Genomic DNA, 14,164 nt, shown 5'->3' with positions numbered 1-14,164 from the left:
GGGGGGGGGGGGGGGGGGGGGGGGGGCGTCTCTGCGTATCTCTGCATTTTCAACGTTTTTCATCACGTTTCAACGTGATGATTGACCAACTTTTATTAAACCGGAAGTCTATCTCTCTCTCTCTCTCTCTCTCTCTCTCTCTCTCTCTTTCTCTCTCTCTCTCTCTCTCTCTCTCTCTCTCTCTCTCTCGCTCCCCCCTCTCCAGCTTCACAACATACAAAACATGAGTTGATGAGGTGACGCATGTTTATGTCTACACACTGCTGTGCGACCAGTTAAACCAAACACATCTACCTCTACATCTTGCTATTACAGGATGTAGAGGTAGATGTGTGTGAGGAGATAGAGACGGCGGGACTTTTAGTTACATGGGTTTAGAGGAGAGAGAGGGCAGGATTTTTAGTTACATGGGGTTAGAGAAGAGAGAGAGCGGGACTCTTGTTGTTGCTGTTCTGGGCCGTTTCCCGATAACGATGGATCCATGCTCATATGATCATTCTCACGAAGGATCTTTCGATGCTTCGTAAAATTTTTCAGAACGTTTCCCGAAACTCCTCTTAACATGAACGTGCGTGCACTGCTCTTACGACGTTCGTAGGCTTGTAACTGTCTACTGACACATATGCTATATCAGTCCTAATCCTGAACGCACCGTGCATACATTTTTTCACAGCATTTTCCCCCCTGAAATAATTCCATATTAGAGTTTATCTAAACTCTAATATGTATATATATCTAAGCAAAGAGGGCAGACTTTCTCTGATTCCGCATTAGGTTTCATTGATTGGCGCGCACTCTCTAGTCTAGAATCTTTGGTGTAAACATTAAAAATGCAATGTTCCATTAATTCATTATCATTCAAATGCAGAGGCATTGACACGGCTATTGCTGTTGCTGGTCTAGATCCTGCCCATATTGTTGGGCAGGGGTATGATGGTGCGGGCAATGTAAGCGGGAAAGGCACGCATCGCAGCACAGTTTCCTGAAGCAGTCTACGTTCACTGCAGAAACCACGCTCTCTTGGCGTTTGCGCACTCCACTAAGGTCAGGGATGTTCGTAACTATCTAGACATGGTCCAATAAATAGTGAACTTCATCACAGCCTCACCAAAGCACCTACAGTGCTTTATGGCAAACAATCGCAACAAAAAACGCCTGCAGAAATTCTCTGACACCCGCTGGTCTCAGCATGATTCATGTAGCTTACAGTATGTCTTCTGTCATTGATCAATATAAGGACATTTTACCACAATGGTTGAATTAAAATCAGAGGGAGACAGCGTGCAGCTCGCAAGCAACTTCCCACACGAGCAATGGAATCATATGATTTTATTATATGCCTTGTGATAGAGTTGCCTTGTGACGTGGCGTTTGATCGGTACATTCTGGCTGCGCATGTATTTTTGGAATTTAAAATTGCTGCAATAAATTATATTTTTGTTTACTTCTGACATGTCTCTGTGTTTGCTGTTTAAATCTAACAGTAGTCTACGAGTAATATATTGGCGGTAACCAGTGTTTTTGGGGTATTGCGAAATTGCGCCAGCTGGACATTCAGTGGTATTGGATGTGTTTTAATAAAATACATCCAATACCACGGAATGTTCAGCTGGTGACTCCACTGAGGCTATAGTAACAATGCTCTTGGCGCTCTACGAGTACCCCTGGAGCCCTCGTTCGATGAACTTAACGAACCACTTAGGCTAACGATGCTTTCGGGAAACGGCACCCTGGTCATGTTCTCATTCTTCTCACTACAGTCCATGAGCCTCTCTCAGCCTGACCCCTTGATAGGTGTTACGAACCCATGTTGCCTTTGTTGTTGCTGCTTGGTGTAATCTGTGCAGGGAGCTGGTGGACGGAGCCACTTCAATTGATGCAGCACAAACTGAGCAGGCTTGGCTTGGAAGCCTATAAAGCAGCCCAGCCCAATTGGCTCATACTCCCTGGTGTTCAGATGGACATTTTGTATTTGTTCTGTTTGGTTGCAGCACATTTCCTCTTTCCTTTATTGAAAGTCATGCATTTAGTCGTTTGTGGCCTCCCTCTGCTGCTGCACACCCTTGAGCCAGGTTGAATCATTGGCTGAGATCAATCCATCTTGCATCCGGTCGGACACTCACACGTGTGATGTCCCTACTGGGGATGATTTGGACGATAGTGAATCAACACACTAGGTGGTAAAACAGCAGCTCCTTTAACTAAAAGACAAGCAACAGAAGAAGACATCACATCAGAACTGTGTCTCATTCTGACCGCATAGTCAGAACATGAAACCCTGTCTTCAGTTCAGTACACACACCATCCTGCTCTTCTGTGAATGCAGCACTTCAAAGTAACAGTGCCACGGGGCAATCAGCCCAAACGCAGCCCGCATCGTGGCTCTCCTTCCTTTGATTCAGCTGACCTCAGAAGTACTTAATGAAGCCGTCCAAACCGCCCACAGACATGTTCCTCATTACCTCCCGGTCCGCCAGAGAGATGGACCCTCTAAATGTACTGGAGGGGGCGAGCGCTTGGACGACTGCGCCGTCGTAGGGGGCAATGTGGTTCCAGGAGAGGTGGAGCAATATTTCCTCACCGTCTGCCCACTCAGGAAATCAATCTGCGTCGTCTGAGCCATTGATTAGAGGTTTCCTCAGAGCATTCTGTGGCTCATTGTTAACAATTACCCATGATAGACTCACCGGCTATTGTTAGTCCCAGGTGTCCGATAAACACAGCCGGCTGCGTATCTGGTTTGTGTTCAGCAGGGCTCAGACCACGCGATCAGAAGCTTTGTTCAGCCTCATGCCTGATGCTGCACTCTGCTCCACCTCCCGCCGGCCGTGCCTGTGGTGAGCTCTCACTCCCGCCAAGTCCCCACGAGGAACCTGAGCAAACACTACCCAGAGTGGCCCACAGATAACCCCGGGAGGCAGCCCGGTCCCGTGCAGCCGGCACAAGCTTTACCTAGCCCATGATGTCTAGTTTAGACCAGAGTGAGATGTTTAGTCCAGTTTAGACCGGCCCGAGATGTTGTCTTCAACAGACACCAGGCAGGGACTGAGGTGGGTTCATGGTGACACCAGGTGTCACCATGATCGGTAATGTTCAGATCATTAATGTTCAGATCATTAATCTGGATGGATGAAGCCCTCAGCCCTCTTCCTGCAGGTCGTAAAGCCTCCTCACGCTCCCCTGGCTGATAAGAGGCTGCTCTACTCCATGACCTCTCAGGTGGCGTCAACGTTCAATGTTCACCTCCGTTTCCAACCACATCATTCTGATGCTGAGCGAGATAAAGCCATGAAGGGGAGGAGCCTGAGTTTACACCGTGTTGTCAGATAAAGACCCAGCGATAACACATGCAGGGACCATGTAACAGGTACCCCTTTGTCACCTTCCAGCCCTCTCAGCCGGTCTGAACCAGACCAGAAGGACTCACTCTCCCATGATGCATCAGACACAGGGAGGGTTAGGTTTGATATTGACATTGTGAATGGCTAGGCCAAGTTTGTAAAGTTCAGTTAGTTAACTTGGGGAATAGTTTGGTTTGGTTAAGGGTTAGTAGTTACAACCTAGGTTCAATCAGCTTATATTGATACTGAGAACCAGAAACCGGACCTGTGTGTGTGTGTGTGTGTGTGTGTGTGTGTGTGTGTTTGTGTTGCTTAGGTCCGTGGACCTGTAGGCCCCGATTGCGTTGAATATAAAACACTACTATAATATAATATGTTATACTGCAGGGCCCACTACTCATTAGTGGAGAATCCAATCCAATTATAAAACACTCTCTCCAAACGACTCTCTGCAAAGCACCACAATGAACACCGGAAATAACTTCTGGAATTATTTATTTATTTACAAAAATCACAGGCTCTTAAATACTGAGAAATAACAAATACTTAAAACTGACCAATTTCTTCGTATAATCTGCAATAAGGGTTTACAGTCAATAGCATCGCGATATAAAAATAAGTAATGGGACATCCATACCCCACTGCATTCGATCAGTGAATTACTCTGTACTCTGCCAGGCAGCGGTGGTGGATTCTCCCATGTCCGTAGGCCGCATGGTGGGACGTGGAGTCCAGCCAGGCTGGTCCACCACCCCTCAGTGGGAAGGCTTGACAGGTGGTCACATGGTCCACCATCAGGCCCCTCCCCCAGAGCAGCTCTCTGACCAGGTGATGGTTTAAATGGACAGGGGGCCACCTGACTGACAGCGGGGGGTCTCAGAGCTCAGTGGCCTTCTGCCGCGGCCCCTCTTCCTCGTCGCGGCTCATGGCCGGGTTGTCCCGCCCCTCCAGAGCTTTCATCTTGTCGCTCATCCTGTCGCCCCCGCCGACCTCCTGGTCATTGCAACGGCAACACTTGCAGCGCTTGCAGCAGCAGCAGCAGTGGCGCCCGCAGAAGCCGAAAGTGGAGGTCACCACGCGGTCCCAGGGCGCCATTGAGTGCAGCGGGCGCGGCAGGAAGTCCCAGGAGCGCAGGAACCGGGGAAGGAAGCGGGGGCAGCGGCCCTGCATCACGTTGATGATGATGATGAAGATGACAAGCACCACCACGGGCACGCCCACGCCCGCCAGCACCTGCCAGCCAGCCAGCGACAGGCCAAACACGGTGAGCGGGAACACCAGGAAGCACAGGAAGAGGTAGAGTGCGGCGAACCAGCGGTACTTGGCGGTGTGGTTTCCTAGCGCCCGGGCCATGCGGATGGGGAGGCGGGTGAAGGGGATGGGGTACCACAGCACGATGCCCATGATGTTGAAGAAGAAGTGACACAGCGCAATCTGGGGGGCACAGGGGCAGGGCGGTCAGACTGGGCTCTGGTTTCAGACTGGTTTCAAACTGGTCTCTGTGGTCAGACTGGTTTCAGACTGGTTTCAGACTGGTCTCTGTGGTCAGGCTGGTCGGACTGTTCAGACTGGTTCCTACCTGCAGTGAGTTCCCCAGCGTCTCTCCGGGGGCGGCCATGGCGGCCAGGATGGCGGTGGTGGTGGTGCCGATGTTGGAGCCCAGAGTCAGCGGGTAGGCCCGCTCCAGGCTGATCACCCCGATGCCTGGGGACAGAGGGAGAGTGAGACCGGGTCCTGGGACACAGAGACACTGAGACAGGGTCCTGGATCAGGGGGAGACCTGGTCCTGGGTCAGTGCTAGACCTGATCCTGGTCCTGGGTCAGTGCTAGACCTGGTCCTGGGTCAGTGTAGACCTGGTCCTGGGTCAGTGTTAGACCTGATCCTGGTCCTGGGTCAGTGCTAGACCTGGTCCTGGGTCAGTGCTAGACCTGATCCTGGTCCTGGGTCAGTGCTAGACCTGGTCCTGGGTCAGTGTAGACCTGGTCCTGGGTCAGTGTTAGACCTGATCCTGGTCCTGGGTCAGTGCTAGACCTGGTCCTGGGTCAGTGTAGACCTGGTCCTGGGTCAGGGGGAGGAGCTTGTCCCGGGTCAGGGGGAGGAGCTTACCGACGAGGGGCGTGATGGCAGAGGTGAACACGGAGCTGCTCTGGACGATGAAGGTCATGCCGGCCCCGACCACCATGGCGATGTACCCGGTCACCCAGCCGAAGGGGAACGGGAAGTCTGCGGACATCAAGAAAACACTCTCAGCTACTGTGTTCCTATTAGTTGGAGCGTTAGACCCCTCCCTCTCGGATGCTTGGATATAAACTTCAGACTGGTCTCTTCTTCTGGTCTCTAAACTTCAGACCAGGCAGTAAAATGGAATTATGTATATTCCTTATCCAGTATAATCCAGCCGACACAGACTTGATACAATAGGATTATATCGGACCCACCTGTGTTCAGCACCTTCTTGATGACCACGGCCACCTGGCCCTTCAGCATGGAGTTGAGCAGCTTGACGATGAGGATGAGGCAGGAGCAGAGGACGAAGAGGGACAGGGCCAGGAGGATGAGGCCCACCGCCAGGTCAGGGAGGCTGGTGTTCGCAAAGATATGGCTGCCTGCAACGGGACGGACCATCAGTCAACCTCTCTCTCTCTCTCTCTCTCTCTCTCTCTCTCTCTCTCTCTCGCTCTCAGGCTCTCGCTCCTTCTCTCCCTCCCTCTCTCTCTCAATGGCGGAAGAGAACTCTTCTGTCCTCTTTTTGATGTGAACCTGAATGCAGCACCTCTCCAAGGCTTTGGCGACTGACCCCAGAGCAGCTGGACACTCTTTATATCATGGTAAATGGAGAGCATTGCTTCTCTAACCAGTGGCTACTCAAAGCGCTTTACAACATTGCCAAACATTCACCCATTCATGCACACATTCACACACCGACGGGTGTCGGTGAGTCAGCCACGCAAGGCGACAGCCAGCTGGTCAGGAGCAGTCAGGGTAAGGCATCTCAGGGACACCTCGACACTCAGCTAGGAGGAGCCGGGGATCGAACCAGCAACCTTGTGGTTACCAGCCGACCCGCTCTACCTCCTGAGTTACATGCTGCCCCTGTATTATATATTCTATTATACATATATTAGAGGCTGTAGTGATGGCACGTTTCCTTGCTATGTCTGGCATTTGGACGGAGGAGCCAGGAGGTGTGCTGATTGGCTGACGGACCGGGGAGAGCTGGGCCGGAGAGGCGGCAGTCTCAGGTTGAATGGAGCTATTGAGCAGGTATCGGGGGGCGGGGGGGGGGGGGGTGCTGAGTCACCAGCAGGCTGACAGGGAGAACCATTGTTGTGGGTCGGGAGGAGCGATCGGGTTCCCCGGGGCGGGGGGGGGGGGGGGGGGGGGGCGGCGGGTGAGGTGGCGGGCAGGGGCTTACATCTCTCCAGGTTAGTGACTTCTGTAAAGCTCTTCTCGGTCCAGGTCGTGTTCCCCTCCATCCAGCAGATGGCGTTGGCCGGGCAGGACAGCACGGTCTCATTCCATCTGGTCTACAGGGGAGAATAAATAATACGATCAATACTAACCAGAAAATGCATTTTCCTGCAGAAAATGAGGTGAGTGCTTTAGTGCAAAGTGAGGTTGAAAATATGTTTTCTTAAAGCCACATATTTTAAAATTGGAATGGAGTCTCTGGGTGGAAATTTGTGGAAGGAGTAGGGTCCCAAACTTTGTAGAGAATAAGAAAGAACAGAACAGATGTAGAGTGCTGCATGCAGCACTCAATCTATAGAATCTTTAGAACTTAGAAGGGCAGACAGGGGGAAGTACCAGGGGACCATTGATACGTCTTAATAAACATAGGGGCTTCATGATGCTGGATGAGGTGGAGACAGATCTGAAGATGGCTGCAGTAGATAGACGGCATCAGTGGTGAGGAGATAACAGGAGTCCTGTGTGTTCCTCACTGTGTTCTTGCTGGTCAGGCACCAGGACTTGATCAGGCTCTTGTTCCGGGCGGCGGGGTCTCCGGTGGCAATGCCGCTGATCACAGACTTATCCAGCTGAGGGGGGGAGGGGCACAGGGGGGGTCATGGTTCACTCTCCTGAAGGCCTGAGTACTCTGAGCACTCGGAACACTCTGAGCACTCGGAGCACTCGGAGCACTCTGAAACTGCGAGGTATGAATACATAAGGAGGTATGAATACACAACAACTCCTCTTGAAGCAGAGGTAGAGATCTTCCAAGCGGTTCTGAGTGTACCTCGATGATGGCGCTGGTGAGCGGGTCTGTGATGACGTTGAGCAGGTCGGGGGCATTCTCCCCGCCCTGGATGTTGAAGGAGTCGATCATGAGCTTGGTGAGCTTGTACAGGACGCCTGTGGCCACCTCCAGGGGCAGCAGCACCAGCACCGACAGCCAGTTGAAGAAGTCGTGGACGGTGGCGCCCGCGAACGCCCTGCAGGACAAACACCGGGTCAAACCAGGAGCCAATCAGTAGGGCTGCAGGGCTGGAGGGCTGTCTCGACCCTCACCACCGACCCTACACCACCAACCCTACACCATCCACCCTACACCACTCTACAGCATCCACCCTACACCAACCCTACAGCACCCACCCTGCACCACCCTATAGCACCCACCCTGCACCACCCTACAGCAGCACCCTACAGCAGCACCCTTACAGCACAACCCTACAGGGGGGGTTTACCTGCGGAACTCGTTGCGGTCACCCGCCTGCATCATGGCCACGATGGTGTTGGTGACCGAGGTGCCGATGTTGGCACCCATGATGACGGGGACGGCCGACTGCACGTCCAGCACTGGAACACCACGGAGAGCGTTAACTAAACACCTGACCAACTAACCCCTCAAAGCACCCAACACCTGACCCACTAACCCCGCAAAACACCTTCAAAACAACTTACCCCTCAAAACACCCTCACCCACTAACCTCTCAAAACACCCTAACCCACTAACCTCTCAAAACACCCCAACACCTGACCAACTAACCCCTAAAACACCCCAACACATGACCCACTAACCCCTCAAAACACCTGACCCACTAACCCCTCAAAACACCCCAACACCTGACCAATATCTCTATACACTAATCCTTATCAAACCTATACACGTGCATGTGTGTGTGTCTTACATCCAGAGGACACCATGCTGACCACGATGGAGGAGGAGGTGGAGGAGCTCTGGACCAGCACCGTCACCAGCACCCCGATCACCAGCCCCGCCACCGGGTTGGACAGTACCGCGTTGTCCTGGAAGATGTCCCCCGCGGCCTTTCCTGGTCAGATACAACCACGGAACATCAACCACCGATCATCAACCCCGCATCATCAACCCCACATCAACAACCATGCATCATCAACCACGCCCGGAGAAAAGCAAAACCATAGGCTCTCTGGACACACAGACCCTACAGACATCCTGTTAGACACTGTCCGGACACGTAGACAGACACACAGACCTACAGACAGCGGACAGTAAAGCTGCTTTTTAGCTGACGGCTCATATCATATCAACACTGATTTGTGAGATTAGTGATTGATTAGTGATTTTTGAGATAAGATAAGATAAGAAGGTAAGGGCTCCCTTACCTCCGACCAGTTGAAAGGCGGAGCTGAGGATGTCCAGGGAGCAGACGAACATGTAGAGGAGGCCCAGCAGCATGCAGAACTTCAGGATGGCCGTCAGGACCCGCACCATCTTTCCCTTGGTGTCCAGCTCTGCAGATTGGAGAGGGGTGGATCAGGCCTCTAGGGGGGCTCTGTCTCTCTCTCTGCCCCCAGGGGCCCGGAGTCCAGGGGCTCCAGAGAGACCAGAGAGGTCCAGGTCACAGGTCCCCAAGAACCTTCGCGTTCAAGGGCCCAGAGAGACCATAGTGGTCCAGGTCACATGTCCCCAAGAACCCTAGAGAACCCTAGAGGGCCCCAGAGTCCAGGGGCCCCAGAGAGACCCTAGAATTCCAGGGGCCCCAGAGAGACCCTAGAATTCCAGGGGCCCCAGAAAGACCCTAGAGTCCAGGGGCCCCAGAGAGACCCTAGTGTCCAGGGGCCCCAGAGAGACCCTAGAATTCCAGGGGCCCCAGAGAGACCCTAGAGTCCAGGGGCCCCAGAGAGACCCTAGTGTCCAGGGGCCCCAGAGAGACCCTAGAGTCCAGGGGCTCCAGAGAGACCCTAGTGTCCAGGGACCTCAGAGAGACCCTAGAGGTCCAGGGGCCCCAGAGAGACCCTAGAGTCCAGGGGCTCCAGAGAGCCGGTGTGCGTACCTGACCAGCTGGGTCCGCTGTTCTTGAGCTCGGGGAGATCCCAGGGGTCCTTCTCCTCCTCCCCCTCCTCCGCCCGGTCCTGCTGAACCAGGTCCATGGTGGAATAGGCCGGCAGGACCGCCGAGGCCTTGGACTGGGGGTCGCCAGGGTCTGGGGGGGGGGGGGGGGCAGGGAGAGTGTTAGCGTCTGGGGGGGCGGGGAGACTAGGTCTGGGGACTGTGTGTGTGTGTGTGTGTGTGTGTGTGTGTGCGTGTGAATGTGTATATGTGTGTGTGTGTGTGTGTGTGTGTGTGTGTGGGGGGAGGGGGGGACGACTAGGCCTACCGATGGAGGGGCTGGAGTCGGAGTCGGCATCCGGTCGAGGAGCCATGGCTGAAGGAGGAAACGCAGGAGAGTTAAACCTGGAGCAGCTCGATCGGTACATTGAGCAATGTTCTGTAAAAGCAATTCTGTGTGTGTGTGTGTGTGTGTGTGTGTGTGTGTGTGTGTGTGTGTGTGTGTGTGTGTGTGTGTGTGTGTGTGTGTGTGTGTGTGTGTGTGTGTGTGTGTGTGTGTATATATATATATACGTGTGTGTGTGTGTGTGTGTGTGTGTGTGTGTGTGTGTGCGTGTGCAACAACATTATCATTATTGTCTTATCTGAGCATGAGAAACAATCTTTCAGCACTTAAAAACACAAACATTCCATGCTGCCTCCTTCCTGAAAAGTGTAACTAATAAATGAAACTAATCATGGAAGATGGAATGGAAAATATTTGGGCACAAGCAACATGATTCTCCCTGTGTAATGAAAACAATCGACTACAATAGGATGGAGGTGATCTTATGCACTAGTGCTGTAAACCCTGTTGGTCACACAGACTATTGGTGTGAAGTGAAGTATTAAGAGACTCACCTGCAGAAGTCCTCTGTGAGTCTGGGAGAGGGAACCTGAGCTACCTGTGGGCTCTGAGGAAGTCCTCCCTGAGTCCCCTCTGATCTGAGTCCTAGAGAGGTGAGTCCTAGAGAGGTGAGCTGAGCTAACTGTAGACCCTGAAGAAGTCCTCCCTGGGTTGAGTCCTCCCCTCTGAGTCCTCTCTGAGTTCAGTACCTGGGCTACCTGTAGACTCCAGCCCTCCCCACTGTGCTTTTATAGCGGCTGGAGGGAGCCTCCCTCACCCCGGTCCAAGGTGTGTGATCCCGGAGGGGGGGGGGGGTGGGTGGTGGGGCACCGAGCCAAACTGCACTTCGGATTAACTCCCGTTGGATCATGTCCACAAAGTGCCACAAATACTTTGATATCAGATTCTAACTTTTGAATCTTGACTTGGAAACATGTCTGAATAGTGCATTCATCTGGATTCATCACCATGTTGTTTCACACAACGTTGTTGCACTATTAACAATTAAATGTGTGTTTTATTTTTTATTTTTTAATACAAATAGGCGACAAAAAGTATGAGATGAACGGATTGAGTAAATAGTTTGGGGAAATGCGCCCCCTGTTGGCGGAACACATGAACTCCTCGGAACCACTTCTCAGGTGTTCAATGAGTTTAATACGGATAAGAATGAGCTGTGTTTGTAAATCCCTTGGATGCTAACCCAGGGCCCACACTGGGACTATATACTTAAGTTAAAGGTTTTATTTGAAGAGACCCTTCCCCAGAAGAGACCCTCCCCCTTGTGTGTTAGCAGTCAGACCCTCAAGCCCCCACCAGTATGAGCTGGTGACCGAGGTTAACATGAACCTGATGACCGCTCCCTCAGCTGATCAGGTCATCAAAAGGCTGATAACTGACCAATCAAATTAAAGGTTTATTTAATTAATTTGATATTGATAGCTGTTTATTTTTATCAGGCGATTATTTTATTTATTTACATTACTTTACTTCACTGTACTGTAATGCCCTCATTTTTGGGGGGTGCTGCTCATGTGGCGACCTGACGGCACAGAGTAGCGTGTTCTTATCATTTAATTTCCCCTTGGGGATGAATTTGAAGTGCTTTGAAACTTGAAACTTGAAACTAATGGACAGCTAATAATTTATCTATAAAATAGATAAATAATAAGTGCAAAATATGAATTTTCACACACACACACACACACACACACACACACACACACACAAAAACACACACATAAACACACGCACAAACATGCACACACACACACACACACACACACGCACACACACACACACACACACACACACACACACACACACACACACACAACAAACAACAAACATGTGCCAAGCTTGAGTTTGTATACAGTGTTATTAATCCACTTTTATTACAGGAGATATGTTCATATCAAAGCAATTACTGTACTGTACCACTGGTGTAAACATTATGTTGTATTTGCTGGTAAATCATTGCCTTAAATGATGCTACGGTTCTAGAGTTGATTTATTGCCAGTAAAACCAAAGTTAATTAAGCTGAACTCCAACATTCAGATGACAACGAAGTGTGTCTTTAATGAGATGATTATAGAGACAGCCCCAGGCATCTCTCTCTTCACCTTATTTCAACTCAGTTCTACCTTAAAGCTCCAAACTCTCCTTAACTCTCCTACCTTAAAGCTCCAAAGTCTGGTTCTGCAGTCTGGTTCTGTCAGGTGGGGTTCCAGTGGAAAGATCCTAACCCTCTCCTGTTAGACCACTAAACGTTTGATTGATTAAGGTTACTTATATGATGTGCTATTGATTATCGATAACCCTGGGATAAGGAGGTATTATCTTGATGACCTCCGCTGTTTTTCCAAACATTGTACAGTGATATTACTAATATTAGTCTTGTGACACAAGCCATATGGTGTTAGATTTATACTTCTGATAGATGTTCTCTCCAGAGAGATGTTGTGCAGTAGATAGCTCTAGTATAGTTAGTCATAACTATACTAACCCTAACCCTACAGTCATAAGTGTAAAGTATATAATCTAAATGCTCCATAATCCCTTTAGTTTATTCATTTAGTCATCACGGACTGTGTTTACATGGACAACCTTAACCCGACTATGGACCTCATTCTGATTATGGTAATATTGCGATTAAGGTGTTTACATGAGTTATTAAAAGAATACTCTGTTCATATTCCCCGTTTACATGTAGCCCAGCATAGACTGATTAAGCAGTGTTCTTTAAGTTTCTCGCGATCATCTCGAAGTAGCCATAATGTTGTTTCCGTAACCTTATAATTCATTCGCATTATTTTTCGAGTTCAGTTAAATTACACTGGTGAGATTAATTATTTAATTGTTATTTAATATATACATTTTCGGGTAACATTTAAATGGATAGTCACGTTGGGAATATATTGGTTCCTACTCACCTTTTGTTTAAAGGGGACAGTTAAGTGGGGGGACCAATTGAAGAGTAACCGAGCACATGCAGGGGTACTGTTGCCGTGTTGGTTATAATTAAAAGAAGATACAAACGCTGAGAACAACTCTTTTCAATACAACATGATTCATTGGATTCATAAATGGATAGCGCTGTTCGGCATACATATACAGCTCTATATTAACGTATATAGAGCTTTATAGATCTATATAGATATAGATCTATACAGAGATATATCTATATATCTTTATATAGATCTATATTTGTAAAGATATAGAGATAGAGACAGAGAGAGAAAGGGACAGAGAGACAGAGAGAGAGAGAGAGACAGAAAGAGAGACACAGAGAGAGAGAGAGAGACAGAGAGAGACACACAGACAGAGAGAGGGACAGAGAGAGAGACAGACAAAGAGACAGAAAAAGAGACAAAGAGGGAGAGACAGAGAGACAGTGACAGACCTCTCTGATTTCAGATTCCTTGGCCCAGGGCATGACTATGTGGGCTGATGATATCGATATTATCTATGTTATCACAGCTTATTGGAGCTGTGACCCTTTACTGTGTTGTTGTGCAGGTAAACAGCTCCTGTGTCACCGCAACATTCCTGGGAACTCCAACGGTGCCGCGCTAAGACTCCTGACTCCACGCTGGGCCAGCCAGTGGAAAGCAGCATGGCGGTGAGTCTTTACAACCGGCCACTGATGGACTCTGATCACGTGACTCTGATCATGTGTGCAACGGAACACATGGGTCAGTGTGCAACGGAAAGATCAGCTGGCTCTACCTTAACCCTTCGACTGGAATGTCTCTGTCTGTCTGTCTGTCTGTCTGTCTGTCTGTCTGTCTGTCTCTCTCTCTCTCTCTCTCTCTCTCTCTCTCTCTCTCGCTCTTTCTCTCTCTCTCTCTCTCTCTCTCTCTCTCTCTCTCTCTCTCTCTCTCTCTCTCTCTCTCTCTCTCCCCCTCTCCTCTATGCTAACTACGTATTAATGAGTCGGACTGCTGCCAGCCTTAATGATCTTTATTGATCAGCATAGCAGCTTTGGGGTCTCAGTACTAATCAAGAGCTCCTCACTAGTTTGGGGGTTGATGAGACGAGGTTGTGATGGGGGAGGGTGGAGGAGGGAGGAGGGAGGGGGAAGAGGAGCGAGGGAGGGGGAGGGTGAGCTGCCACGAGGACTAAGATGTGAGGAGCTGGCATGCCGGCGAGGTGAACAAGGGTAAAGTCATCACCTGCA

The 14,164-nt window shown here is 50.3% G+C and overlaps 1 protein-coding gene across 1 annotated transcript; it reads right to left on the bottom strand.

The window, feature by feature from the left end:
- Nucleotides 1-4,217: 4,217 nt before the first annotated feature.
- On the bottom strand, nucleotides 4,218-9,972 carry LOC311353680 (sodium-dependent phosphate transport protein 2B-like; the record flags this gene model as incomplete). Its single annotated transcript, XM_084473573.1, has 12 exons — nucleotides 4,218-4,775; nucleotides 4,921-5,045; nucleotides 5,449-5,565; nucleotides 5,781-5,948; nucleotides 6,758-6,869; nucleotides 7,287-7,382; nucleotides 7,583-7,778; nucleotides 8,031-8,142; nucleotides 8,475-8,618; nucleotides 8,932-9,060; nucleotides 9,603-9,752; nucleotides 9,927-9,972. 12 exons carry the CDS (start codon nucleotides 9,970-9,972, stop codon nucleotides 4,218-4,220), a joined length of 1,953 nt encoding a protein of 650 aa, XP_084329699.1.
- Between the last annotated feature and the right edge of the window lie 4,192 nt (nucleotides 9,973-14,164).

This window comes from Micromesistius poutassou (genome assembly GCF_964030765.1).
Source record: "Micromesistius poutassou genome assembly, chromosome: 9".
NCBI lineage: Eukaryota > Metazoa > Chordata > Actinopteri > Gadiformes > Gadidae > Micromesistius > Micromesistius poutassou.
This window is presented reverse-complemented; position numbering and strand designations above follow the sequence as displayed.